The sequence below is a fragment of the Pleurodeles waltl genome, chromosome 12 (assembly GCF_031143425.1).
Source record: "Pleurodeles waltl isolate 20211129_DDA chromosome 12, aPleWal1.hap1.20221129, whole genome shotgun sequence".
In the NCBI taxonomy this organism is placed as follows: domain Eukaryota; kingdom Metazoa; phylum Chordata; class Amphibia; order Caudata; family Salamandridae; genus Pleurodeles; species Pleurodeles waltl.
In genome coordinates, this window is record NC_090451.1 from 545,321,696 (window position 1) to 545,349,381 (window position 27,686).

General features: G+C 42.6%; 1 protein-coding gene across 1 annotated transcript in view; it reads right to left on the bottom strand.

Moving 5' to 3' along the window:
• Nucleotides 1-27,686, bottom strand: part of EDC4 (enhancer of mRNA decapping 4) — a 703,483-nt gene that overhangs the window by 595,505 nt on the left and 80,292 nt on the right. The window contains exons 4-6 of the mRNA XM_069217586.1: nt 14,844-14,943; nt 10,481-10,668; nt 1,612-1,761 (exon numbers count right to left, since the gene is read on the bottom strand). Of these exons, the coding sequence (XP_069073687.1) occupies nt 1,612-1,761; nt 10,481-10,668; nt 14,844-14,943 (438 nt within the window). The remainder of the gene's footprint in view (nt 1-1,611; nt 1,762-10,480; nt 10,669-14,843; nt 14,944-27,686) is intronic.

Here is a 27,686-nt window from a genome sequence, read left to right on the forward strand (position 1 = left end):
ACACTGAATGGCAATCTCTATCGCTGGATTGAACCCTAATAGGGAAATGCTCAAATAGTAATTTAGTAAGTAGTGTTGGACAACTGCATAGAACTTTGCTCGATCGTGGATTACCCACTTCTTTACCAGTGAGTTGATGTTGATAAGGGTCATGTGCGACATTTCGAAACTATGTCAGTGAATGTTAGAGCAGGAATTATTTTACTGACAAATATATTGGTGAAACATACCATGTATTATGAAGGTCCTCAATGTAACTACCTATCGGATTCCTGATTGCAGAGTTAGATTTTTTTTTTACTAGTGTGACCACTTGGACAATCGAAAAAAGTATACTCCTACAAAAGCATCACATCATACAAGCATATGAAGCTACATGACATTTTTTACTAATTAATAGGAACTAAGTTTTGAAAGGGGGGGTGGAAAGTGCTTTGGTGTCTAATTGTGAATGTCAATGAGATGTATGCTATAAAGATGGCTCTGCTAATGTATGTCAATCAAGCAGCGTCCAATAACCATTTCAAAAACAGGACCCAGTCACACTTCATTGCTGTGCCAATATACACCTCCCCTCAGTAACAGAACTTCGATTTCAATTCCTCTAGGCATGCCACTCAATACTCTCTATATATGGGAATCCACTGACAGCTGGGTTGCTGTAATTCTAGTCGGACTTACAGAACCTCCAAACAATGACATCTAGAAGGCCACAGATTTCTATCTATAAACCTTGCCTTATCACTCAAAAATGGACCCCCACATGCATGATAAAGAATTTGTATGGTAGCCTCTACCATTTTGATATTCTACTTACAGAACATGTTGCTGTATCAATGCACCTCAAATATGACCAGTATCATTCCTACTATTACAATGTGTGAAGTAAAGGCACTGCTCAACAGTTCACCTTTAAACTTGCCTGCAAATCTGCCTAATATTTCTTAGCTAGGTACCAATACACCCCCTACCCTAATAACGCTCGACTTCAACATCTCCATACAATACTAAACAATTAAGCAGTGTGCCTCATAGAACATCTAGGTACCTCAAATGTGACGGATATGAGTACATAGCTCTGGAAAAAAACAGGATCTTGTATTATACATTCAAAATTCAATTTAAAAAAAAGAAAAGAAGAAAATCTTTTACTGTCGTGTTAAGCTATATTTTTGTGGCAGTTGCTCAGCTAACCTAATTCAATACAATTGTGTCTTGCGCACTTCAGCAAATCAACCTAAAACTACAGCCACTACCAATGTACTTCAATACCTAAACTCACCTGAAGACTTACAAACAGCATACCTTAACAGTCCAGAATAGATACTGGACAACGGTGCCACTTTAATATCCTGAAAGTTGTATTTCAAAACATTAGTAAAGCCACACACACTGAGCCAGTGAAGCTACAGTAACCTTGAGGGAACTCTGGCCATTTTGATATTGTGCATCGCTACTGCAAGCCTCAGATGTGATGTACAGCAAACCCCTGTTCAGTACAAATCTAAAAAAGCCTCTCAGCGTGCGCAGAGAAAAGCTCAAACAGAGGGAACACAGTTTGCATAAATAAACAAAAGTGAAAAAGTAATTAATTCAGAACGCATTCCTTACCCTGTCCTCGTGCAGCAAGGCCAGAGTTTGGTTTCCTTCTTCCTGGGAACTGTCTTCGTTCTCCTCTTGAATGAAAGGACACCATATTATTCTACGGAAGGAGTTTAGCGGTGTGCTGTCAGGTCTTTTTATATTAGTCCATATCTCGTCTCTGATCAGTAAGTTAAAGCAATTAATGTTTAGCTTGGTCACACCATGAGGAAGCACAATCTATGAAATGTGCTCAATGCACATAGCACCAAACTAGGCACATTATTACTGGAGCAGGCAAGCATCTAGTACAATCAACCATGTACATTATTATTCAGTGTATTGACATCGGAAATCTGAGAACATTCCATTTTTTCAAAGAAGAGCCATGGTTGCACTAATCACCGTTACTGACAAAATAGAGTGTTTTATAGGTTTTGTGCCTACACCTTGATGTCACCTGAATTCAATTGCGCCCAGTGGGATGTGGAGACACGACATGGCCACTGGGAACATCCTACATTCAATCCACATTTTTCAGGGCAGCTTTTAGGCTCTCTTGGACTCCCTCCTTAAAGACCCCGTCAGAATTCTTTCTGCACTGCAGAATCTGGAAATGTTTGCAGAACCCTAACACTGCATAATGATGGAAGGAAAAAAATGCCACTGCAAACAATCAGACTGTCTGCATCCAAGGCTCCCACGGTGGTCAATTAAAGAGCTCTTTGCCCTAACAGATCTGTTTATTCTTCCTAAATTTCAACATTTGACCCTCCTTGGATTTTATCAATCATTTGTCAATTATTGATCGAGCTATATCGAAAGTTAAACCTTGAACGCCAACTGGCTATTGTACAAATATTTCAAAAATTACTCAGACATACACTAATCCACAAAAAGCGTCTAAACTGGTTAAGGTTCTACCTTCAGGCTTAATTTAGTCTAATTCATTAATGTGGTTTTATCAATGGCAGAGATCAAAATTCCCTTTCCACTTACACTGGAAAATACTACTCCCTTGCGATATTAATACCTTTGACTCTGCCCAATTCAACAGATGTGTATAGCCTGATCTAACAAAACTAAGCTGAATGAGCAGATTGCATTCAAATTTCAATGCCAGTTTCATTCAAACTCCCAATGTATACAGTTCTGCCATCATTAGACCCTTTGCTTGTTTTTAACTTTTTCCAAAAAAACAGCAGACTGACTTTCTGAACCAAAATATGATAAGCTCAGAGGCTTTCACCTTTATTAATGAGATTTGGTGCAATATGATAACAGGGGTGTTGCACTGCGTGCAACAAAAGTTTTCCTTTGTGAATTTAGATAGGCAAATTCACTCTTTGGACCACCTCATAACTTATACCGCCTTGCAGGACATCAAAATCACCAATGTCAAGTTAGTAGGACTGAGTAAAACCTTTAACAAGTTATACAAAGTGTCACCAAACAGCATATCATTTAGGAAAAAGAAAACATTTCCGTAACCCCAAAGTCACTATGTCACTATCTCGGACTTTGTGATGTGTATTTATTTTATTAGCTTTATTCTTCCATGTTGTAAAATTCCAACCACAGCATGAAAAATCATATAAAGAAATACATGTATTGTATCTGCTGCATGTGTTAAATTACCAAATGTATTGTGGCAGTTTCACTGAATTCCCCTAATACACTACTCATGACCTCACAGAATGTTTCAAAATTCAATTTGAAACTACGCAATGGGTCGCAAATTTAATGGTGGAGTGATCAATAACATTAAACCTCTGTCAAATTATACTTAATGTATTTACACTAAACCAAAGAACTATATCTTCTGAGGGTAGTTCTACCATCTTGCCTAGTTTCAAGTAAATCTGTTAAATATTTGTTCAGTGTGGTCGGTTATTGCAGAGATCAACACTTCCTAATGGAGTTGGACTGGTTGTTTTGGGAACATCTCCCCATACCTCACAACTAGCTCCCCTAACCCAGTCTGCACAAAATTTTAAGAGATAAACCTTATTGAATGGGCAAAGCCTCTGACAATACAAATGCAGACACACAAGACCAGCCATATTCATTAGCAATCCAAAAGACGTACCGGAAAGACAGCTGAACTGTTACTATTGGATTTGCCTTTGCTGTCTAAGTGTTAGTAAAAGTGCTAAGCTTGAAGACGAACTAACTCAGTCTTCACCTGCACCAAATATTCTTATGTGATACTTCAGATGCATCAATATGGATAGAAGAGCTCTCAGTAAAGAAAGCGACTATAAATGCCCAACAGTCTAGGATGTATTTCAAACACCCTGCAACTCTCTACCAATAGTGTGCAGAAATTACAGTATTCACGTTGTTGCCTAAACCAGGCTCCTCCAACTAGTTGCTTGCGAGCTGTTGGCAGCTCTCCAGCTACCTGTAAATAGCTGTCCTTCGTGCAGCCCAATAAAATAAATTAAAATATCATATATATATATACATATATATATATATATATACACACACACACACACACATATATATATATATATATATATATATATATATATATATATATATATATATATATATATAAAATGTCATTTACCCAGTGTACATCTGTTCGTGGCATGTTGCGCTGCAGATTCACATGCTGTGCACTGTTCCTGCCATCTAGTGTTGGGCTCAGAGTGTTACAAGTTGTTTTTCTTCGAAGAAGTCTTTTCGAGTCACGGGTCCAAGTGACTCCTCCCTTTTGGCTCCATTGCGCATGGGCATCGACTCCATCTTAGATTGTTTTCCCGGCATAGGGTGAGGTAGGAGTGGTAGAATGAGGATACTAAAGATTTCCATGCAATGGAATAGATATGTAGGTACATAATTTGTGGTAAAGGAATATTTATTTACATATATACAATTTAAATGCAACTTAAACGGCTACAGACTCAAGAGGAGGTGGGAGGGCGCATGTGAATCTGCAGCGCAACATGCCACGAACAGATGTACACTGGGTAAGTGACATTTTCCGTTCGATGGCATGTGTAGCTGCAGATACACATGCTGTGCATAGACTACAAAGCAGTAATCCTCCCGAAAGCAGTGGTCAGCCTGTAGGAGTTGAAGTAGTTTGAAACAATGTTCTTAATACAGCCTGTCCTACAGTGGCTTGTTGTGTTGCTAACACATCTACACAGTAATGTTTAGTAAAGGTATAGACCAAGTGGCTGCTTTACAAATCTCCGTCATTGGTATATTACCTAAAAAGGCCATTGGTTGCTCCTTTCTTTCTAGTGGAGTGTGCCCATTGGTGTAATGGGTAAGTCCCTTTTAGCTTTGAGGTAACAGATCTGAATGCATTTGACTATCCATCTGGCTATGCCCTGTTTGGATATAGGGTTACCAGCATGGGGTTTTTGGAAAGCAACAAACAATTGCTTAGTTTTACAAAATGATTTTGTTCTGTCTATGTAATACATTAGCGCTCTTTTAATGTCTAATGTATGCAGTGCTCTTTCTGCTACCGAGTCTGGTTGAGGGAAGAAGACTGGGAGCTCTACTGTTTGGTTTAGATGAAACAGTGAAATGACTTTTGGTAAAAAGTTTGGATTTGTGCAGAGAACCACCTTATGTTTGTGTATTTGTATAAAGGGTTCTTCTATAGTAAATGCCTGTATTTCGCTAACTCTTCGTAGTGAAGTGATGGCTATTAGCAAAGCTACCTTCCAAGTTAAAAATTGGATTTGGCAAGAATGCATGGGTTCAAAAGGTGGACCCATGAGTCATGTAAGTACAATATTAAGATTCCATCAGGGTACTGGTGGGATTCTTGGAGGTATGATCCTTTTTAGTCCTTCCATAAAGGCTTTAATAACTGGGATTCTAAAAAGTGACTTTGTATGTTTAATCTGCAGGTAAGCAGAGATTGCAGTGAGATGAATTTTTATGGAAGAAAAAGCGAGATTTGCTTTTTGTAGGTGTAGTAAGTAACTCACAATGTTTTGTATGGAGGCCTCTAACGGTGTGATTTGGTTTGCTTGGCAGTAGAAAACAAACCTTTTCCATTTATTAGCATAACATTGCCTTGTTGTCGGTTTTCTTGCCTGTTTAATGACTTCCATACACTCATTTGAAAGGTTTAGATAGCCAAATTCTAAGACTTCAGGAGCCAGATTGCTAGGTTGAGCGATGCTGGATTGGGGTGTCTGATCTGTTGTTTGTGTTGTGTTAACAGATCTGGTCTGTTTGGGAGTTTGATGTGAGGTACTACTGAGAAATACAACAGTGTGGTGTACCACGGTTGGCAAGCCCACGTTGGTGCTATGAGTATTAGTTTGAGTTTGTTTTGACTCAGTTTGTTGACTAGGAAAGGAATGAGTGGGAGAGGGGGAAAAGCGTAAGCAAATATCCCTGACCAACTGATCCATAGAGCATTGCCCTTGGACTGCGGGTGTGGGTACCTGGATGCGAAGTTTTGGCATTTTGCGTTTTGTTTTGCTGCAAACAGATCTATGTCTGGTGTCCTCCAGCGGTAGAAGTAATCTTGTAGAAACTGGGGATGTATTTCCCACTCGTGAGTTTGCTGGTGATATCGACTGAGATTGTCAGCTAACTGATTGTGAATGCCTGGTATATATTGTGCTATCAGGCGAATGCTGTTGTGAATTGCCCAATGCCAATTTTTTTGTGCTAGAAGGCACAGTTGTGACAAGTGTTTCCCCCCCGTTTGTTTAGATAGTACATTGTTGTCATATTGTCTGTTTTGACAAGAATGTGTTTGTGGACTAGAAGGGGTTAAAAAGCTTTTAGTGCTAGAAAGACTGCTAGCAGTCCTAACAGATTTATGTGAAGTTGTTTTTGTTGATTGGCCCATTGGCCTTGTATATTGTGATTGTTGAGGTGTGCGTCCCACTCAATCATGGAAGCGTCTGTTGTCAAAATGGCGTGAGGCACTGGGTCTTGAAATGGCCACCATTTGTTTAAATTTACAGGGTTCCACCATTGAAGCGAAGAGTGTGTTTGGCGGTCTTTCAACACTAGATCTTGAAGTTGACCCTGTGCCTGCGTCCATTGTTTTGCTAGGCACTGTTGTAAGGGCAGCATGTGTAGACTTGCGTTTGGGACAATAGCGATGCATGAGGACATCATGCCTAGTAGTTTCATTACAAACCTGACTGTGTACTGTTGGTTTGGTTGTATGCTTGACACTATATTTTGAAACGACTGAACTCTTTGTGGACTTGGAGTGGCAATTGCTTTTTGCGTGTTGAGTGTGGCTCCCAAGTATTGTTGTATTTGGGATGGTTGCAAGTGAGATTTTTGGTAATTTATAGAAAACCCTAGTTTGTGTAGAGTATCTAATACATATTGCGTGTGACTTTGACACCGGTGTTGAGTGTTGGCTTTTATTAGCCAATCGTCTAGATATGGGAATACGTGCATGCGATGTCTCCTTATATGAGCTGCTACTACAGCTAGGCATTTTGTGAATCCTCTGGGTGCTGTTGTTATCCCGAAGGGCAATGCTTTGAAATGGTTGCCCTGTATTACAAATCTAAGGTATTTCCTGTGAGATGGATGAATGGGTATGTGGAAATACTCATCCTTTAGATCCAGTGTTGCCATGTATTGTCCCTGTTTTAGCAAGGGAACTATGTCTTGTAGTGTGACCATGTGGAAATGATCTGATTTGATGAAGAGGTTTAACGTCCTGAGATCTAGAATTGGTCTTAGTGTTTTGTCTTTTTTAGGAATAAGGAAATATAGGGAGTAAACCCCTGTTCTTTTGATGGTGTGGTACTAGTTCTATGGCTTGTTTTGTTAATAGTGCTTGCACCTCTATTTGTAGTAGGTCTAGATGTTGTGCTGACAGTTTGTGCATCCTTGGGGGAACATCTGGAGGGAAATGCGTGAATTCTGTGCAGTAACCATGTTGAATAATTGATAGAACCCATGTGTCCGTGGTAATGTCTGACCAGTTTTTGTGGTATTTTGTTAATCTTCCCCCCACTGGTGATGTGTATTGGGAAAGTGGGACATTGAAGTCACTGCTTGGCAGGCTCAAATTTTCCCCTTGCTCTTGGGTACTGTCCCCTGTATGAACCACAAAACCCCCCTCTCTGGTGCGGAGACTGGTAAGTGGGTTTTGTTTGGGAGGTGGATGGCTCTGAGGGTTGCTGTCTAAACCCTCCCCAGAACTGTGGCTTCCTAAATGTTCCCCTATACTGGGAAGAGTAGAGCGCGCCCATGGCCTTGGCCGGGTCTGTTTCCTTTTTTTTTCTAATCGCAGTGTCCGCCTCCGGCCCAAATAGTTGCTGTTGGTTGAACTGCATATTTAATACCGCCTGCTGTATTTCTGTCTTAAAACCAGAACTGCGTAGCTGTGCATGCCTCCTGATGGTAACTGCTGTATTGACAGTTCGTGCTGCTGTATCGGCAGAGTCCAGTGCAGAACGGATTTGGTTGTTGGAGATGGCCTGTCCCCCCTCCACCACCTGTTGAGCCCGTTTTGATGCTCTTTTGGCAAATGCTGAATAATATCCTGCATTTCGTCCCAATGTGCTCTGTCGTAACAGGCGAAGAGGGCCTGTAAATTGGTGATACGCCACTGGTCGGACGCTTGCGACGCCACTCTTTTTACTGCTGTGTCGTATTTATGGCTTTCTTTATCAGGGGGTGGCGAATCTCCTGAGGATTGAAAATTTGCCCACTTTCTCGCGACTCCCACTACAACAGAGCCCGGAGGGAGCTGCTGTGTAATAAACACAGGGTCTGACTGGGGAGGTTTATATTTTTTCTCTAACCTCGGTGTAATGGCCCTTCCCTTGACCGGTTCCTGAAAGACCTGTTGTGCATGCTTAAGCATGCCTGGTAACATTGGCAGGCTTTGATATGAAGCATGCGTGGATGCCAGTGTATTAAAAAGAAAGTCATCCTCCACTGGTTCTGAGCGCATAGTGACATTTTGGAATGTCGCTGCTCTAGCCAGTACGTGTGTGTAGGATGTGCTGTCCTCTGGGGGAGAAGGTTTTGAAGGATAACACTCAGGACTGCTGTCTGAAACTGGTGGGTCATATAGGTCCCAGGGGTCTGCATCGTCCTGCGTCTGCACAGTATGTGTGGGTGACTGTGCCAAAAGGTGACCTTGTCCGTAGTGGCGAGGGAGGTGGCGACATTTGTGGCGAGAAATGTGGGATTGGTGACCTTTCTCTAACCACCTTTGCTCTTGGCTGCTCAGTTTCAGTTTTTGCATGAAAAGCCAATTTTCTTTTAAACTTGAGCGGAGGGATGGTTTGAATTTTTCCTGTTTCCTTTTGGATTTGTAACCTTGGTTGAATTTGGTCAAGCTCTTACAAATCCAGCTCCTGCTCAAATCTGTGCCTCTCTAAGTTGTTGGGAGAGCCCATGTTATTCTGTGTAAGAAGTCTTTTTTGGCTCCGAAGCAGTTTTTCCGAAAATACCCAGTTTCTTGACCCGAGTCGGAAGACTTCGGCACGATCTTGGCCTTTTTCGGTGCCGAAGAGGTTATTTGGTCACCGCTTTTCTTGTGGGTCGAGCCATGGCCTTCCGGCAGTGGCGTCCCCGATGCCTTCTGTTTTCTCACCTGACTTTGGGGCCGGGTCGGGGCAGGTGTACTCACTTTTTGTCCTGCCGTCGGTGGCCGGTCGCCGTCGGAGTCATCCAATTCCGAACCCTGGATCGAGATAGCCATCTCTCCCTCCTCGACGTTGAGGTGTTGTGTCGACTTCTATGCCATTTGCAAACACCTTGCTTGTCGATCTCTTAAGGTCTTCTTGGACCAAAAAGCCTTGCAGGCCTCACAGGTATCCTCTCTGTGTTCTGGCGACAAACACAGATTACCCGATGCTGGTCTGTATAAGGATACTTGGCGTGACAAGTCAGACAGAAACGGAAGAGGGTCCTGTCCATGAGTCTTCGACGACTGGTGTGGTCGGGCCGACTAGGCCTCAGTTGAGTGTGAAAGCCCCGAAGGTCCGCCGAAGCGGTTGTCTCGCCGGTGCCGATGTATCTATATTAAACCGGCCCCGAACGCAACAATACCGACGGATGTCGATGTTTTTTCAAAATGTTCCCAATTCGGATTACAGAGCGAAGAGGAACACGTCCGAACCCGATGCCAGAAAGAAAACAATCTAAGATGGAGTCGATGCCCATGCGCAATGAAGTCGAAAGGGAGGAGTCACTTCTTCAAAGAAAAACAACTTGTAACACTCCGAGCCCAACACTAGATGGTAGGAACAGTGCACAGCATGTGTATCTGCAGCTACACATGCCATCAAACATATATATATATATATATATATACACATATATATATACATACATATACACACACACATATATCTGAGATGAAAAATGTGTGTCTTTTCAGAACACATAAGTTGAAAATGTCCAACATATATTAAAAACTGATTGTTGAGTAATAAAAATGAAAGGGTTTTGGAACACACTTATTATCAATATTAACTTGCTGCTTGTGGCATTGCCAAGTGACATCATTTCTACAGTACTGCGGACAACCACGCCCAAAGTATTGTGCAGATATCCCTGCTGGTAATCTTTCATATGGTGGCCGCTAAAATAACCTTGTCTTACAAAGTTACTATTACAGCTCAAGTAATAGTAGTAGCTCAGGAGAATTTTCATTGAACATAAGTGGCTATTATTACAGAAAACGTTAAGAGACTCGTGATTTAAACGAACTAAACCTCAACCGAGATTGAGATCCCTGCAACATAGGCAGTTCTTTACCATGGCCATTCACTAGAGAACGGGAGACCAGAAAATGAATCTTGGCTTTCACAAGCATACTTGATCTCTTGAGTGATGACATTTGGTCAAGTTTTCAATCACTTTGTGCACAAAAAAGGTTTGCTTTGCATGTTTACAAGCACATGCATGCATAAAAAGGATATTGTATTTTTCCATTCTCCATGCTCAGGTGCCATACAAAGAGATTGCCAACTTCATCAAGGCAGGCCAGCAGACTGGAGTTGAGGTGAGCAAAGGCCAAGTCTGTCACACTGCCCATGATGCCTTTCAGCAAGATCCGCTCAGCCGTGGTGACACTCAAAACACGAACCATGGCAGATCCATTTGCACCTTAAAACAAGAGTGTCAATTACTAAAAATGATCAAATATGACTTTTTAATTGCAGCGCAACACCTCTCCCACTGAAAGTAACAGAAGCACTGCCACAGCATTCATTCACAAAACATCTAAAATAAACAGCTCAAATAATAAATTGAGTAAACAAAACAGATTACAATATGACAAATTGGAGCATGTTGTTGCCACTGTAACTTGCACTTATAGCAGAATGTTTACTTAGTTCCTCGGTTGATATTGGTGCCATTGCTGTGGCATAACACGATATATGGTGCCATATGGGTTGGGACACTGCACAAGTTAAGAACGTAACCCTAATGTGTCATGCTAAAAAATGATACCAACATTAAAGTCACAGACCCCCTCCACCTTCCCGCATTTATTAAGATGCTAATCCAGTTGGAGAAATCAAAGGGTGTGAAGGAAAAACCTTAAACAATTTGTAAACACAGCTCTGTAACGGGAGCAGTGAAATTAGGACTGACCTAGAATAGGCTAACCCAGTCAGTCTCATCATGAGTCAGTCTCATCATGCTAAGTACCTATGTCTTAATTCTCTAGAGCAGTCTAAGATCAAGAAGAAAACAAGCTGCTCCCAACCTCAAGTACTGAATGTTTCTAGTATCATTGAGAAAATATAGAGAAAGCAAAGTGTAGCTGGTTTGATCACGTCCCACCTTCTAAAAGATACACCATTAGCAGCAAGAGGGCAGTGTTAGTTTCACTGTGACTCAATGAATCAAAGTCATAAACATTTACCCGAGGAAATAAGCCAATACAGAAAAAATACCAGGCAGTTCCTCACCTTTATTTTCTTCAGCTTCATTCATTACTTTCAGTCATGGAGTTAAAGAGTAAGTCGCAACAGCGCTCACAATAGGATTCTAGGCATGTCTTGCTTGTGCGGGAGTCAGCAATCGGTATAAAGCAGACTGAGCCTCATGCTGCTTGCGCCTAACCTTTACGCAACAACAGTAATAGTACTTGAGCACACTCACACTAAATAGTGCTTTTAAGCGAGATCTTAGACAAGAAGTGCATAATATCCGTATGAAGATGTGAAAGAGACAGTACCTTCTATTTAGTGCCAAAACAGTGGAATAATATGGTGACATGGACGTTGCAAAATTTATAAGGTGTTGAGGTTCAAATAATAGTACAAGGTCAAGTCACTCTGATTGACATGCCCTTACCCTCATCATGCATGATATTCTGCTCAGTCACGATATAATAGTAGAAGTATGACTAGGTGTAAAATTAGTAATAAGTCTTCTGTAACTTTGCAGCAATACAATGATTACACATTGTTAACAAACAGATTCTGCTCTTCAGGTCACAAAGAATCATCCTCGGCAATGAAACCCAGAGCAATAAATATACTTCATGGTTTCTCGGGCCCTCACTCAGATGGCTCTAGGGCAACACAAAGTTGATATGTTCTGCACCTGCATCAAACATGTTGGGGAGTGGTCAGAGGGTACAAATAAAGAAACCCTAAGCAGGATAACCAATCGCACCTCACCTCCTCAGACACTGTTAGCAGCGCTGGGGGGTACACTTGGGTCATTAACACAGCTGGCTAGTGGCCAAGCTGGACGCACAAAGTCAATCAGACAAGAAACCCATATTTGAACAGAGTACAATAGTTTATCCTAGGCCATTTAAAAAAAAAAAAAACTATTGAATGAAATGAAAATAATTCACGCATCTGGATTCCACAAAATACCAGCAACCTGGTGAAAGGCATACATTGTTACAATTTACAGAAAATGTAATCTTGGACGCTACAAATTATAGCACAATTAGTTTGCTTGACACCACAGAAAATATGGCTACTAAAATGCTCCTTACTAGGGGTCAATGGAGACTTGATATCCACGCTCTCCCAAATGACCAAGTGCGATGAATAAGAAACACTACTGTTAGAGGTGAACTGAGTTTCCTCTTGTAAAAGAACGTAGACTGTCAATTAAACTGATGATTTATGGCCTACGACCTCAGCCTTCAGTACAATCACAAAACATGGGTTTTAATATTCATTGTGTTTACGCAATGGAAGTCTGAATAGGTGTGTGCTTTTATTGTGCTTGTATAGTCTTCATCTATATTGTTACTGATGTTTTGTTTAGCAATAGTATATATAGGCCGTACTAAAAAAGTATTACTGATAGTATTTTGTCTTAGACGTGTACAATTCTCACAAACATTTAGGGAATTGGAAGCACTTAAGGCACCAACATGCTCTAAAATACTGATCAGGAGAATGTGGGAAGTGGACCTTCTTTCCAGCGAAAATCACTGATGATTTTACTAAAAAACGAGGTTTGGTATTCTCCATGTAGCTCACTGTATGACCAAATGGAAATAATATATTTATGTTAAAAATCAAGTTTGGCCTTCTCCGTCTAGGTCATGGTGTAACACAATGGAAGTCATTTGTGTTTGCACTACATACAGCCTTTCTGCTGCTTCTAAGCCCTGTAAGTAACAGATGGTACTAGTAATTAATGGCTCTCAATTTATTGACCTCGGGCCGATGGAAGGTTGAGTGTCCTGATTCCATGTCAGATGGGCTGCTGGATGCTTATTAATATCTTACTACAGAGACAACTATTCTTCTGAGACAGTCTTATTCAGCTCTTCTTCCCACTTTTTACAATGAGATTTTGTGCACTCGCTTGTAGTATTTTGTAATTTAAGCCGTTAGATCCAGAACAAGTTCTGGTGAATCTTTCGAAAGTGGTTGGTTGTCTCATAGTTGGCTCCCTATTCGGGAACGTAAGGCCCAGGGAAACAACTGAAGATATGGTATTCTGATCCTCTCTGCTTCCTGCTGGTAATCTATAGCCAATATTTCTGGAAGCTCATTCAATGCATCAACAACAAAACCGTATTTCCCTTATTACAATATCCTTCTCTCCAAAAGTTACTGTTCTCAGCAAGGTACCACTAGATCTGCAGCTGCCTCTTTTTGAATACCTTTATAAAACAATCTCCGATCCTGGCAAAGTAAGGTTAAGCCTACAGAGCATGGTGCAACTACTGCCTTCAGCATGCCGGTCCAAAATTAACAAACATACACAATTCTGGAATTCAACATTAGGTTTAGATTCTTGTGTTGTTAAATACAAAGAGTTGAAAGAGTTTTGCAAGAAACAATGTATTGAGTTGATAGCTTTAACAAAAAGGTCCAATACATTTTTTTAAAAAAATAATGATAGAAATATAGGGCATTCACAGATTTTCTACTGCATTATGGTGCACGGTTAGTCCCCAAAATGAACTTGAGGAGTATTGCTGGCTTGAATGGACCAGCCCCATACAAAGACAGTATCCAAAGTGCTCTGACAAACTGCTTTGTGGCCAGGTGTCATTGAAGCATGCCTCCACAATTCTCCCAAGAAACAATAATATACCAAAAAATACCTTGCTTGTAGAGAAGACTGGAGGTAAAATAGTACTTTCAAAACGACAAACTCAAATGCACAGCAGAACTATGTCTTTGCTCCAATACACGCAATCATTCATTTGCCTACATTTTTGGCTACACCCTCTAACGGCTATCTCTGCATGAGAAAGACAACTAATACCACCAACAAAACAAAAAGATGGAGAGGGTGTTGGGCTTGGGAACCTCGGGGGATACTAGATTGGTGTTACTTCATGTCACAGACGAGCTGGGTAGCACACAGAGGGTACTCTTATGATTAGACCTAATAGTAGCCAAGACAGATATTGCAAAGGCTTGGAAGCAGGTGGCTGCCCCATCGGTTGAGGTTTGGGCTAAAAGTATGGATTTCTGCATGGGAATGGAACGTCCTATATACAAGGCAAGAGGCTGCCCTAAAAAGCATTACAAGATATGGAAGGGATGGGAGGAGGCTGGGGCATACACTTGGAACTTTCCCCACACACCCCATGGTCTAACAAAGATACAGGGATTCAACAAGGAAGGGAGGCATTAAATGAGGGAGGGAGAAGGGTCAACGCAGGCATAGATTCCACAAAGTCCCACCTACCAGATGACTACTGCCAATATTTTGATGTGCAATGTTGTTATGCTTAACGTCACATGCTATCCTTGTAATGAGTGTTACCGATACACCTAGGTTGGAAAATCAATAAAAGGTTTGTCAAAAAAATAAAGAAAAGAAAAAGAAAGACTTACCTCGGGTAGCATATGCTAGATATGAATTGGAGACTGCAATCAGGTTGCCATAATAGTACTTCTGCTCCCAATCATATTTGGCAACTGGCTGTATTTTTACCTGCCCAGGCGAAACAGCAAAAAGCAAATCAAAGCAACAAATAAACCGGGGAAAAGCTGAAGAAATAACACAATTCAACAAGGACATTCATGCAGCATTACAACATCAGGGCACATGAATTAACCCCTGACCATTCCAGTGCAGACTTCAGTATCTTACTTTGCCTGCAGCCAAGAGAAGATAGCTTTAATTATTTACTCTTTGTTCATAGGTTCAGTATTCTAATAACATCTTTTGAGTACAATAACATTGTACGGCTCTGGGACAGAGGTGCATTTGCTGGAACCCAGTCGTGTGTTACCACAACAGTGGGCAATTGTCATGACTGTGTAAAGTGCAAGCAAACCAGAAATATCAGAAATCGAATTATAAGCACTTCCAAACTCTGGCTAGCTGTAAACCATGTAAAATGCTGTGGCAGGTAAAATCCACAAAAGACTGGGCTGAATGTTCACCATCAAATGTCCAAGAGGAAGAAGTACAAATTAACTAAACCACTCACATGGATGCAAGAAAGGCAGAATTACTTTAATGAAAATTCAGATATATTTGGCCGCTTGCTCTCCCTCCTTCACAACTGGCTGTGCTAGTGGGTATAAGAGGAAAAGACGTCACTAAAAATATGAGTCATACATGTGCAGGGATCCCTTTGAATGCATTTTATTCACCTCATACCCTTGTCTCACCAACCTACCCACAGAGTCCCAGTCTGTTTCTGCCAACTTGCAAGAGTGCATGGTCACTAAGGGGATATGCTCAACGAAAGAGGTCTGGGGATGGGGTCAGCAAATAGTACAAATAACAGAACCTCTGCTTCCCCAGTCAACCTATTCCTCCTTCACAACTAGCTGGAATTAAGATTTCAGTGTTTATAATACTGAAGAAGGCAACAACATGCAATCTATATTTCAAGGAAACAATTGGTGCTGCTTCTGGCCAAAAAAACGTCCTGCATTCCTCCTAGAGACACGTCCAGGGACTATTGCTTTCAGAAATCACACAATAGACCCACAATGTTTGCTTCTGTACATCTGCAAAGAAAATGTGTCTTTGTAAGGTAAACAATGTAGTCTTTGTTCTAGAGGAATCAGGATCAACCCTCTGAACTGCTCCTGGATTGTACAACGTTAAAATGCAAGAGACTATACACCAAGCATGTTGGCTTTAGTCAGTTTATTAAGTGATGAGAAACTACTATATGTCACAAACTCTTAAGACTCTGCTGGGATTTGCCCATTCATGGTGTCAGACCTCTACAGACATCTATGTTGTGTAAAATGTCCTTCGCTGTAGAAGCATATGACTAAGGTGAAATGGGGAAAGAATGATCTTCATTTAGGAATCTGAAAAGGTACCATCCAATGGAAAACCTTCTTGGTATGTAAGACAGTTTAAAGAAACCCTCCAGATGTGAGTACAGTTGAAACAGCAGTTTTCCAAGTGAACATGTCATTATAACAAAAGGCTGCTGGCTGAAATGGTTTATTCTTGAGGAAGACCAATACTAAATTTAATTCCCATTTATAGATATGGGGCCAGATGTAGGAAAGGAATTGCAACTCGCAAACGGCAAAAACTGCCGTTTGCGAGTTGCAAATCACATTTTCCTATGCAGAAATGCATTCTGCGAGTCGGACCGACTCGCAAAATGCATTTCAGAATCGCAAATAGGAAGGGGTGTTCCCTTCCTATTTGCGATTCCTAGTGGTATGCAATACCATTTGCGACCGCATATGCGGTCGCAAATGGTGTTGCAGTTACCATCCACTTCAAGTGGATGGTAACCCACTCGCAAATTGGAAGGGGTCCCCATGGGACCCCTTCCAGTTTGTGACTGGACCCAAAAACATTTTTTCAGGGCAGGGAGTGGTCCAAGGGACCACTCCCTGCCCTGAAAAAATACCGAAACTAAAGGTTTCGGTTTTCTTTTTAAGTGCAGCTCGTTTTCCTTTAAGGAAAACGGGCTACACTTAAAAAAAAAAAAAAAACTGCTTTATTTAAAGCAGTCACGAACACGGAGGTCTGCTGACTACAGCAGGCCTCCATGTTTGCGAGTGCCCATAGTCGGTATGGGGCCGCAATTTGCGACCCACCTCATGAATATTCATGAGGTGGGTCATTGCGACCCCATACCGACTTGCAGACGGTGTCTGAGACACCGTTCTGCATAACATTTTGCGACTTGCAAACAGCGAGTCGCAATGACTCGCTATTTGCAAGTCGCAAAATGTTATTTTGCTACATCTGGCCCATGATTCTTAATAGGAACCTTAAGAAGTGTGTAGTGTAACTACTTTATTCCTGAAAGTGAACAGTTAAGAATATGTATACAGGTAAGCCACAATGGCCAACAGAAAATGCTCTTACTTCCTGTACAAGTAAAAGAGAAAACAAAAGAAATCATCATCAGGTGTCTGTAAAGTATGTACATTTCTTTCCAAGATCACATGAAAAAACCCAAACACTTATTTTACTTTCAGGCTGAATCACTTTTAATTGCTCACATTAATAGCTACATTTTCGTTAGAGAACCTCAAATGTGCCTAAACTACCTTTACAGGAGCCAGGACCAAAAGCTCCAAACTGACAGGGAGTCATACAGAAATGCTGCTGATCTATCTGTGACTGGAGTAGTTTGATTTGTACAGCATTCTTTCCATCATCTGCTCTTTTTGCATTTTCCACGCTAAGTGGGAAAGGTATGCCCAGACACGGGTCCAGTGCTCACTATGCCACCGGATTTAAGCGAGCTAGGCTGGTGAGGGGTATCACCCCTCATCAGGCAGGCAAGCTTGAAACCGGCCCCAGGGCTTGTTTCTGGTCCAGGGAGAACCTGGCCTGGCAGTTCGGTCTGGACTGTTCCCACGGGGAGCAGGGCCCACACCGATTTGCATATGGCTGGGTCCAAGCTAGAATGGTATGGCGAGCAACAAAACAATGGATTTAAACCAGATCTGTGACTGAGGGTTAAAGTTTCATTTGTTCAGCATTCCGTCCATCATTTTTTAAATTTTTTTGTTTGTCACCCTAAGTGGGAAGGGTATGCCCAGATGTGGGATGCCCAGACGTCAGTCCTGTACTCACTGTGCCACTGGATTTAAGCTAGCCTGTCTGATGAGTAGTGATACCTTGAAACAGGTCCCAGGATGCTTGGTTATGGTCCAGTGGGGATCTGGCCTGACCGCTCCCATGGGGAGCAGGATCAAGACTGACTCATGTGGTTGGGTCCAGTTTGGGGTGATATGGTGAGCAAAAACAATTGATTTAAACCAGATCTGTAAGTGGGGGAGCATTCCATCCATCATTTTTTTGTGTTGCTATAGTCGCTCTAACACCCTATGAGCATGCAAGGCATTTCCTCCAACCCCCAGAACACCAGCAAGTGCAGAGTCTATTTTGACAGAAAGGGCAAGAATTAACTTAAAATAAGGGCATGCTCCAGTGGAGTCTGCAACTTCAGCTGGCAAATCTAAAAGTGCCAAAGTAGAGGATAGTCGGAATTAGAAGAATGAGTGAGGGTATATCCATTATTTCAGGCTAATAACATTGTGGTAATATCAAGAAACAGTAGCCAGAATGAAAATGTACTGATTGACTTGCTTACCTCTAAATTGAAAAGGTTAGAACCTTGGCCACACGAAAACCAATAGCAATGGCACGATAACAACTGAGAATGGGTAGATTGTCAGGAAATACCTCAATTTTCGACCCACCTAGCCGCTATGCTAGAGAAGTATTGAGGGAGATTAAAGTGAGAAAGAAATGGAGGGCAAAATAAAAAAAACGTCTGAATAGTGTGAGCAAGCTCCTTATGCATTTATCCTCTAGAGTTGAGGAAATGAAGCAGCGGGTGAGGCCAAATATCATTCCCCTGTTGAATCAAATGATAAACCTGAGAAAGAGGAACACCCTGGCTTAAAAATAAAAAAGAGGAGATTGAGAACCATGCAAAGCAATCTAATTGACATATGATGGGAATCCTAGCACATTAGGAGGACAATGTTGGTGCTGCTTCACTGGTAGAATCAATAATAAGAAAAATATGTAATGTCAGAATATATGCAGGATTTGACATTTATTCAAGACCAATGAGTTCCAGCACAGATCTCTACCCATGACAGATACCCCAGGATTAAGTTGGTTAATTTTCACAACTACAGGATTAAAGATGATTCTTGCATGAGCCATTGAGGAGGAATCATTAACTACACAAAATAATTTTGCCTTTCGTATTATTTCAGATATGATGGCATGAACGTCTCAAAGAGACCGAGCTTAAGAACATGCTCACATTTTAGGCAGCAGGCACACAGGCATCGACAGTCCAACTTTCTGGATGAAAAGTACTGTATAAGGGAGCATTTCAAATGTTTAATTTGGGTAACGGGTTGTTATACTGTTGAAAACTATAGGTTGATTTCAATATACTTTAACAATATTTTGAAGGGCAGAAGGGATTAGAGGAACAAAGGGGGGTGGCGGGTGTTACAGTGGAGGGGAAACAGGAGGTTCGGCACTCAGACAGGGTGCCAAATCGTCTCACAGAAGGCAGGAATGCGAGGAGAAGAGACAGGGCTCCCACCGCAGCATGTATGCGGAGTGTGGAGGAATTAGCTGAATGTATGAAAAGGAGGTTTAAAGGTTATTTAAGCACATGCAGCATGCACTTTGGAGGTGGACAGAATTCTGGTTTGAACAGATTATGTATGTTTACACAATATGCACATTGGAACTTCTACTATAGCTCCCTCTGGGGCGTTTACTATGAAATCATCTTGGACGTCCCAGGGAAAACAATCCCTGCTTCTGTATCCTTGCCATTTTTGTACAGAAGCGTTATTTGCACACTTCTTTATACAAAGTTGGCACATGTGGTATGGATTTTGTTTTGTGATTTTAAATATGCTGGGAGTGGAACAGGTAAAAGCTGATGAAACGCTCAAGGAATGAGGAGAGATATTGAAGTTCCAAACAATAAGTGGAGGATCTATCTTGACTCTGTGTCTCTATCACTTTGAGTAAGGAGAGCCAAAGATAAAATCATGGGATGTTGAATGAAGTATGTATGAAAAGAAGAGGAGTCCTGAGATACTTTGAGAATTCCCTTGTTTAATGTTAATGGGATGAATAACAGGAAGAAATGACATGCCGTGAAGGCTTCGGTTAAGGGTCACAATCCATTAGCTGTGCTATTACAAGAGATTCACATGGCATCGGTTTATATGGCTAGATTTTCGATGTTTAAGAAATGGGCAAGGTTTGCGGAGTTTTCAGTAGTATGAGCAGCAAATACAGGTATTACAATATTTATAGATAAAATTCTGATGATGAAATACAGAGAGAGATACAGAAAGTCATTTGTACTGGGCAAACTGCACTATTGCCTCTGCGCGGCTTCCTCTGATTAGTTTCTTTACTCCTGTGGAGGACAACCTAGAACCTTATCTTAACCTAGTCAAGTCATTGCTGGCAGTCCTGGGGAGAATTATAATTGGAGGCAATTTTAATTTCTAACAAAATCCAGAGACTGATACTACAACAAGTAATAAGGGGCAACATAAGCCTACGACAGCTAAAATCGTATAAAATAATCAGAAGGACTTGCTGCTAACAGGCTCATGGAGAAATGCTTTCTGAGAGAAGAGAGTACACTTCCATTTCTGCCAGATTTAAAAATGCTACACAAATTGATTTCTTTTTATGTCAGCTAGTCTAGGCTTTAAATATTTGATAACACTACCTAACAGGCTCTCAGAACATTCATCTCTTGAGCTAGGTATTTTGAAGGGTAAGACAAGTCTCAAACTTACAAGATGGATCTTTAATAAGATATAACTGGATGAAAATGAGTGGGTACAAATGTTTAAGAGAGGAAATACAAGAATTTGGAATAATAAATCAAGAGACAGGCCACAAAATATAGTTTGGGATGCTACGAAAGCATCACTGCACACAAATAGTTTAAGGCATACCAGAAAAAAGGCAGCTAAGTAACAAAAGCTGAAACTCAAAAACAGGTTAGAAACAAATATGAGAAGGTCCTGCTATATCATACAGAGGGGAGAAGTAACGCATTTGAAAAAGCTAAACTTGCAATGAGTGATTATTATTATTACTACGCAGAGGGCCATGTAAATAACCCTACCTATATGCAAAAGGCACACACACAAGGAACGCAATTATGCAGGAAGATGTATAACCTGAGAGGCATGGGAGAAATCATCCAAAAGCATTATCCGTACTTTAAGATGTCCTAGAATGATACTTTGTACTAAAGAGACAGGACAAGTCAATGCGATTTTCTTAGACCACTACAATTAAATTTACAATTATATGTAAACGGTTGATAGGAATGCATGAGCCAAATTTCTAGGGCAATTGTCTATATCTACATTCCCCGGGGACGATAGATGCAACATGATATAACCTTTTTATCATGGAGGAGCTGGAAGAAGTTATCAAAAATTTACCAGGCAGTAAGGTAAGCAGCCCAGATGGATTTCCATGTGGGACATACTAAATTTATATTTGCTGCAATTAGCTCATTTTATTCTATGAGCGGGGGGTTGATTACCACCTTCTTTTCATGCTCGTAATGTGGTACGTTTTTAGAAAAAAGGTAATAATCCAGAGGATTAAAAAACGTGTTCGCCTCATAACATTGTTAAACACAGATTAGAAATTATTATGAAACTGTTGTCAAATAGGTTCAATAAGGTGGTGTTTATTTTATTATTTTAAACGTTTTATCAGTTATTTAATAAAGCAGATAGCCCAGTTGGCCCCAATGTACATCAATCTTGCATTATCATTTCCTTACACCAGTAACAGCATCAATTCTGTATGCACAATAACATATTAAGTGTATCCAAACACATCATGGTATCTGGTACATCTGAAGTCCCCTGGTAACCCTCTGCAACCATCATCAGTATCAACCCCCTCCTCAACTAACCCCCCTCCCACTTGATTGCATCTAAAGAGTTTTTAATACAGTAATATCTCAAGTGGTCCTTTTAGCAGCACCATATGGCCAGTACACCTATTATAAACACATTCGTATACAGAGCGAGGTGTGGGTGCTGAGAAAAAGCCAGACATCCGCTGTTCCATTTAACGTCATCATTAACCCATGCTAAGCATCTCCCTATGGAATCCCTCATGGTGATGTGGCATCATCTATTGCAGCTGTCTGACATTCAGCCACTATGGTCTCCCAAGCATGCACCATCTCCAGAGAACCAATCCCCTTGTGTACCTCCCTCAATAGCACTTCCCCCTCAACTGTTGCCCACGTGCCAGATCAACATGCCAGCACAGCAGCTAAGGCCCTCCCTTTGATTTCGAATTGCTCGTTTCCTCTCATTTCGTTATAAGGAAAGCCAAGTCCTGAAATTTCTTGGTAATTTTATTTTTCAAAGTGTTTTCTCAGAGTCAAATATGCTCGCTGTAGTACATAGAAAGGAATCCGTTTAAAAAGAGCATTTTGTGAAACTCCAGGTAGTCTATCAAGCATGGCATCCCAGGCCTCTTCCTATATCAGGGTACCTAAATCTTCCTCCCAATTAGTTTTCATCTTTTCCAGCGGGTGACAACAATCTCCCCCTGAAGCCTTGTACTAACAGGAAACCACTTTAATAGTGCCAGAGGAGAGGGCTATGTATTTACAACTGCCCACTGCTGGTGGTTTAACCGTACCATTTCTCTAGTAGTGGCGAATCGCCCGCAGTGATTGCGCCCAGGGATATTATATTCCACTCTAAAATTCTCAAATGAAAGCATTTCCACGTGCCTAAAGAGATCTCCCAGGGTACAAAGCCCCTGCCTCTGCCCAGACTTACAGGTTAGCCAGACCCCGCCATGGGGAAGGGCTTCCAGCAACATCAGGATATCCTACGCAGGCATCGATCCGAACATCTGTCGTGGTAGCGCGTCTGACCTTCAGCAATATTCCAGTCAACCCTGTAACAAAAGGGCCTAGCTCCTTCAAAGTCTATGCCTATCATCCATCCACTGGACAAACCACTGCAACTGGGCCACCAGGTAATACCTCTTAAAGTCTGGTGCCACTAGGCCCATCTGTCTGACTGGCCGTTGTATCGTAGTCAGAGCCACCCGTCTGCAGCCTGAACCCCATTTAAATGATATAACCATTGTATCCAGTTCCCTAAATGCTGCTCTTGGTATCTACAATGGAAGCGCTCCAAAATAATATAGTAGACGGGGAGGGCAATCATCTTCAACATTGCTATCCTACCTATAACTGATAGTGGGAGGGTTTTCCAAAATTCTATGCTGTTTTTCATGGCATGCATTGCACTCCCCACATTACCGTCCAGGAGGTCTGCTTGATCACGATGTATCTTAACACATAGGTACAAAACACACCTCGGGGTGCATTGCAGAGGAGCTAAATAAGCTGGTGGTGCCACTTCTGCTAACACTGGGAACACCCAGGATTTCTGCCAAATCAATTTAAGGCCTGACATTCACCCAAAACCCTCCAACACAGACCTAGCCCCAGCCAGCTCCTCTGCAGTATCTCGTCATTTTGTCAGCATATAATGCAAACCTGTACCTTCAGACCTCTGTACTGTGCTCCTGACCGAGCCCGAACCACAAGGGGCTCCACAGCCAAAGCAAAAAGCAGGTGGAAAGTGGGCACCTCTGTTGTGTCCCCCTCTCCACCCCACAACTTTGTGATATTACCTTATTTGTCCGCACAGGTGCTATTGGGTTCATGTATAACAGCCTAGTCCAGGCCACAAAGCCGCCTCCCAGTCCTATCTGTGTCCTAACCGCGTACAGATACTCCCACTCTAAACTATTAAAACGCCTTTTTTCATAATTATAGCCATAACCACTGTCCCTTCGCAGTCAGGGGTGCCTTACTCCAGAATGGAGAGGAGGCATCTGTTGAGAGGTATTGCACCCAGGTATAAACCCTGCCGTATCCTGTTGTACCAGCTGTGACACACCGGGGGGGGGGGGGGGGGGGGGCAATCAGATGTGTGGCCAATATTTTACTAAGGATTTAATAACCGACATTTAGCATAGACAGGGGGCAGTACGCTCTATAATCCAAGAGGGGTTTACCGGGTTTCAGTAACGGTACTATCAATGCTTAACGAGTAATGTCAGGCAAGCAGTCCCTCGTACGGGCTTCATTATATAGCTTCTCAACTTTAGGTGCTAACTGGTCTGCATAGGTCATATAGCATTCTGCCGAGATGCCATCTGTCCCAAGGGTTTTCCCATGGACCATTCCTTTTATTGCTGCCTTAACCTCTTGCTGAGTAATAGCCTCCCCAAGCGCTTCTGCCTCCACAACAGTGAAGCGTGGTAGCTATAGTGAGCCCATATAAGCCCTACCTGCTTCTACCTCCCAGGTGCTTGTGCTCAGGTATAACTGTGTATAGTACTGAAGGAAACATTTATTAATCCCCTCTTGCTTGAGTTCCCGGCCCCCTTCATCTATTTTCAGTTCCAAAATTGGAGTCCGCCTCTTCGTTGGAATGGCCAGCCAGACCATTATTGTGCCTGCCTTCTCTCTCTCCGCATGCGTTCGTACCATATATCCCCTATAGTCAAAGCAGTGGAGTCCATCTACACTAGCTGCTAACAGAGCCTGCTGCCTATCAGGATTTCTGAAGCTCCATCTGGCACAATTCCTACTCAAAATCCTGTATTTCTTTCACTAGGGTCCTCCTCACTTGCATCCCTGTGGCCAAACATTGACCCCTCATTTTGACTTTAAATGCTTCCCACTCTGCCTGCGTACCCGAGGCTGTACCCTCATTGGTTTCAAAATAACCTTCTGTACTCTGCCTCAGTTCCTCCCTAACTGCTTGATCTTCTAGCATTTCAGGTTTTAACCTCCAGGTGGGTATCTTAGTCCTAGGACTGTGCCAATCACAATTTAGGAGTATGGGATTATTGTCTGAATTGTATGGGCCAAATATTCTGCATTCATCACTGTACCATGCACACTGGGGGAGTACAGGAATGTGTCTAGTCTCACATGTAAGTTATATAAGCTGGAAAAGTAAGCGTAATCCCGGTCATGGGAATGTGTCACTCACCACAAATCCACCAGGGCCCATTCTCGCCAGTTTAAAAACATTTGGGCCAATTTCCATGCTGGTGAATCTCTCAGCAGGGGGTGTGACCTATCCATTTCTATGTCAGCCACACAATTGAAATCGTCCCCAATTGCTATAGTCGAAGTTAAATGCCTGCGCCAGTTGTACTGACAGGTTTGTTAGATCCACATTTGGAGCATAGATGTTGACTACTGTCAAATCTCTTCCCTCCAGCCTTCCATTCACTACTACATATCTCCCCTCAGGGCACACTTTGTGTGCTATGTGCTGGAAAGGACCCCCCGCTCTCACCCAAATGAGGACCCCCCCGGCAAAAGCAGAGCAAGTGGTATAATATGCCTGCCCTCGCCATCTCCGTGGCAGCGATGCTCCCTCTTCGGCCGTCAAATGGCTCTCTTGTAGTAGTGCTATGTGGATGCCCCGTCTATTTAGATAGGAGAATATTTTATACCTCTTGGAGATAGTATCCATGCCTCTAATATTCCAAGACAACAGTTTATAATTGGATTGTGAAGTCATACTAGTTGTAGTTGATGATCTGTATGTATCCTACCATCCTAGCCCCCGCCTTATCTCGTGTGCCCCCAGGACCCAGTCAAGACAATTTGCATAATATTTCGATGCAATCGCTGTATCCCCAAACAAGTAAACTCCCCAACATTTCAACAGGTATGGCCTCCCCAGGGCAAATTGAGCAAGGCCACCTGATTCAAACTGAACCAAACTTTGCAGGTTGTCCCACAAAACATGCATGGGAAAACAGTAGACCAGAAGCCCGAGCTCGGGCCCCCTGCCCAGAACCCCAGTCAGGATCATTTAATAAACAATTTTGTGCATCCGTAATAAGTGTTCGTTATAGGTCCTTCCACTCATTGAGAAGGCCAGAGATTGCCTGTCCTAATTTTCAGCTGGCGTTAGGCAATAGTCAGTATTTGCCAGGATGTCATATGATGTGGTTTGAAGTTCCAGGTGCGATTTGAGGGAGTATTGTGGTAGAGGTGTCTGACCCACTAGAGGCCGATTTTGATTCAGTCTCATCTGCGTGACTGCCTCTCATCACAAATAGACATCTAGTACCTGAGTCGCTTATGTGCATCACTGCTTCGACTGCTCTCCTTTTTTCCCTGTTGTGGTTCCTCACCCGACAGGGGTCTTCCAGCAAGCAGGCAGGTCGTACTCCTCTCCTCATAGTACCAGAGGAATGCCGCACTCTGCAATCACCACTAGTACCAGGTTGGGGGTGATTGTCAATCCAGTTCCAGACCTCCTGCGGTTAAGGGAAAAAAAAGAACTCCCTCACCGGTCACCACTTGGAGGCGCGCTGTGAACTTCATGCGATACATCACACCCCCATCTGACGGAGGCGCTTTTTAGCCTTGTTGAAGGTAGCACACCTCTTCTGAACTTCGCAGAAGTCAAGATATACCTGTACTCTGGTACTATCCGCCATCAGTTCTCCCTTCTGACGGGCCTGTTTCAATATGTAATCTTGATCTTTGTAAAATATTAGTTTTGCCACCACCAGTCGTGGCGGGGTGCCCGGTGGGGGTGGCCTGCCTTGTACTAGGTGGGCCCTTTCAAATGCGAAAAAAGAGGACAAACCCTCTTGGGAAAACTGGGACCTGATGAGTCTTTCTATGTAATCAATCAAATTGCTCAACCCACTTTTTCCAGTAATCCTACTTGCCAGATGTTACTGTGGCGGGATCTATTTTCTGTATCCTCTGCTTGCAACTCCAGTGTCTTAACTTTTCCTTCCATGGCTGTCAAGCGATTTGTCAGATCTGCAATGGCTAGGGACAATTCTGCCTTATCCCTTTCCGTTGTGGTGACTCGCTCCGCCAACCAGCAGTGGTCATCTCTCAGCAAGTTCAAATCCTCCCACAGGGTGTTTATTTTAATTTCCAATGCCTCCCTAGTAGCCATTATGGTTTGAATTTCATCTTGCAACATTGGTCCTTGCCGTGTATCTCCCTCCGCATCCGTTCTGCCTCCGCAGGGGGACAGTATCTTTCTTCTCTGCGGCCCTCCCCATTGCCACCACTACCGTCCAACTGCGAAGTGCCTGTCCGTGTATCAGACGGCCTTCAGGGGAACCCACTTCTATACAGGTTCAAGTGGGTTGAGGCAATTCTGGCCTCTCTCAGCTTTCTCATATTGCTCAATCCCTATTGGGTAGTTCACACAGAGTGCCCCCCCACCCCCCTTGAAGTATGTAGAACGTAACTGGCCTGGGTCTACTCACATAGTCGTCCCACTCCCGTTCTCACCCCCACTGGCACAGCCCCGCCTTCTGCTCGGGCCCATGAATTACTTTACCTCATCTCACCATAATTGCAAGGCAACCCATCCCCTCATCTCTGGGTCGTAGCGGTCCGTCACCCCAAGTCACGCTTTCAGGACACCGGTCCCATCTCCATCAGTGTCCCACTCACGGGATTCAGTCTCTTTACTTCTGCGCGAGGAGTCACTTTCTCCCTTGCGATCGCAGCTCTCACTGCTCACCTGCAACTTCTGTCTCCAGTACCAGGGGCTTCCATCAGCGCCTGTCACGGCGAGACCCTCTCAAAAGACCTCCGCTCTCACTGCAGCAGCAGCAGCGGTCCTCTTGCAGCACAGCAGCTGGCTAAGCCTCTGTCT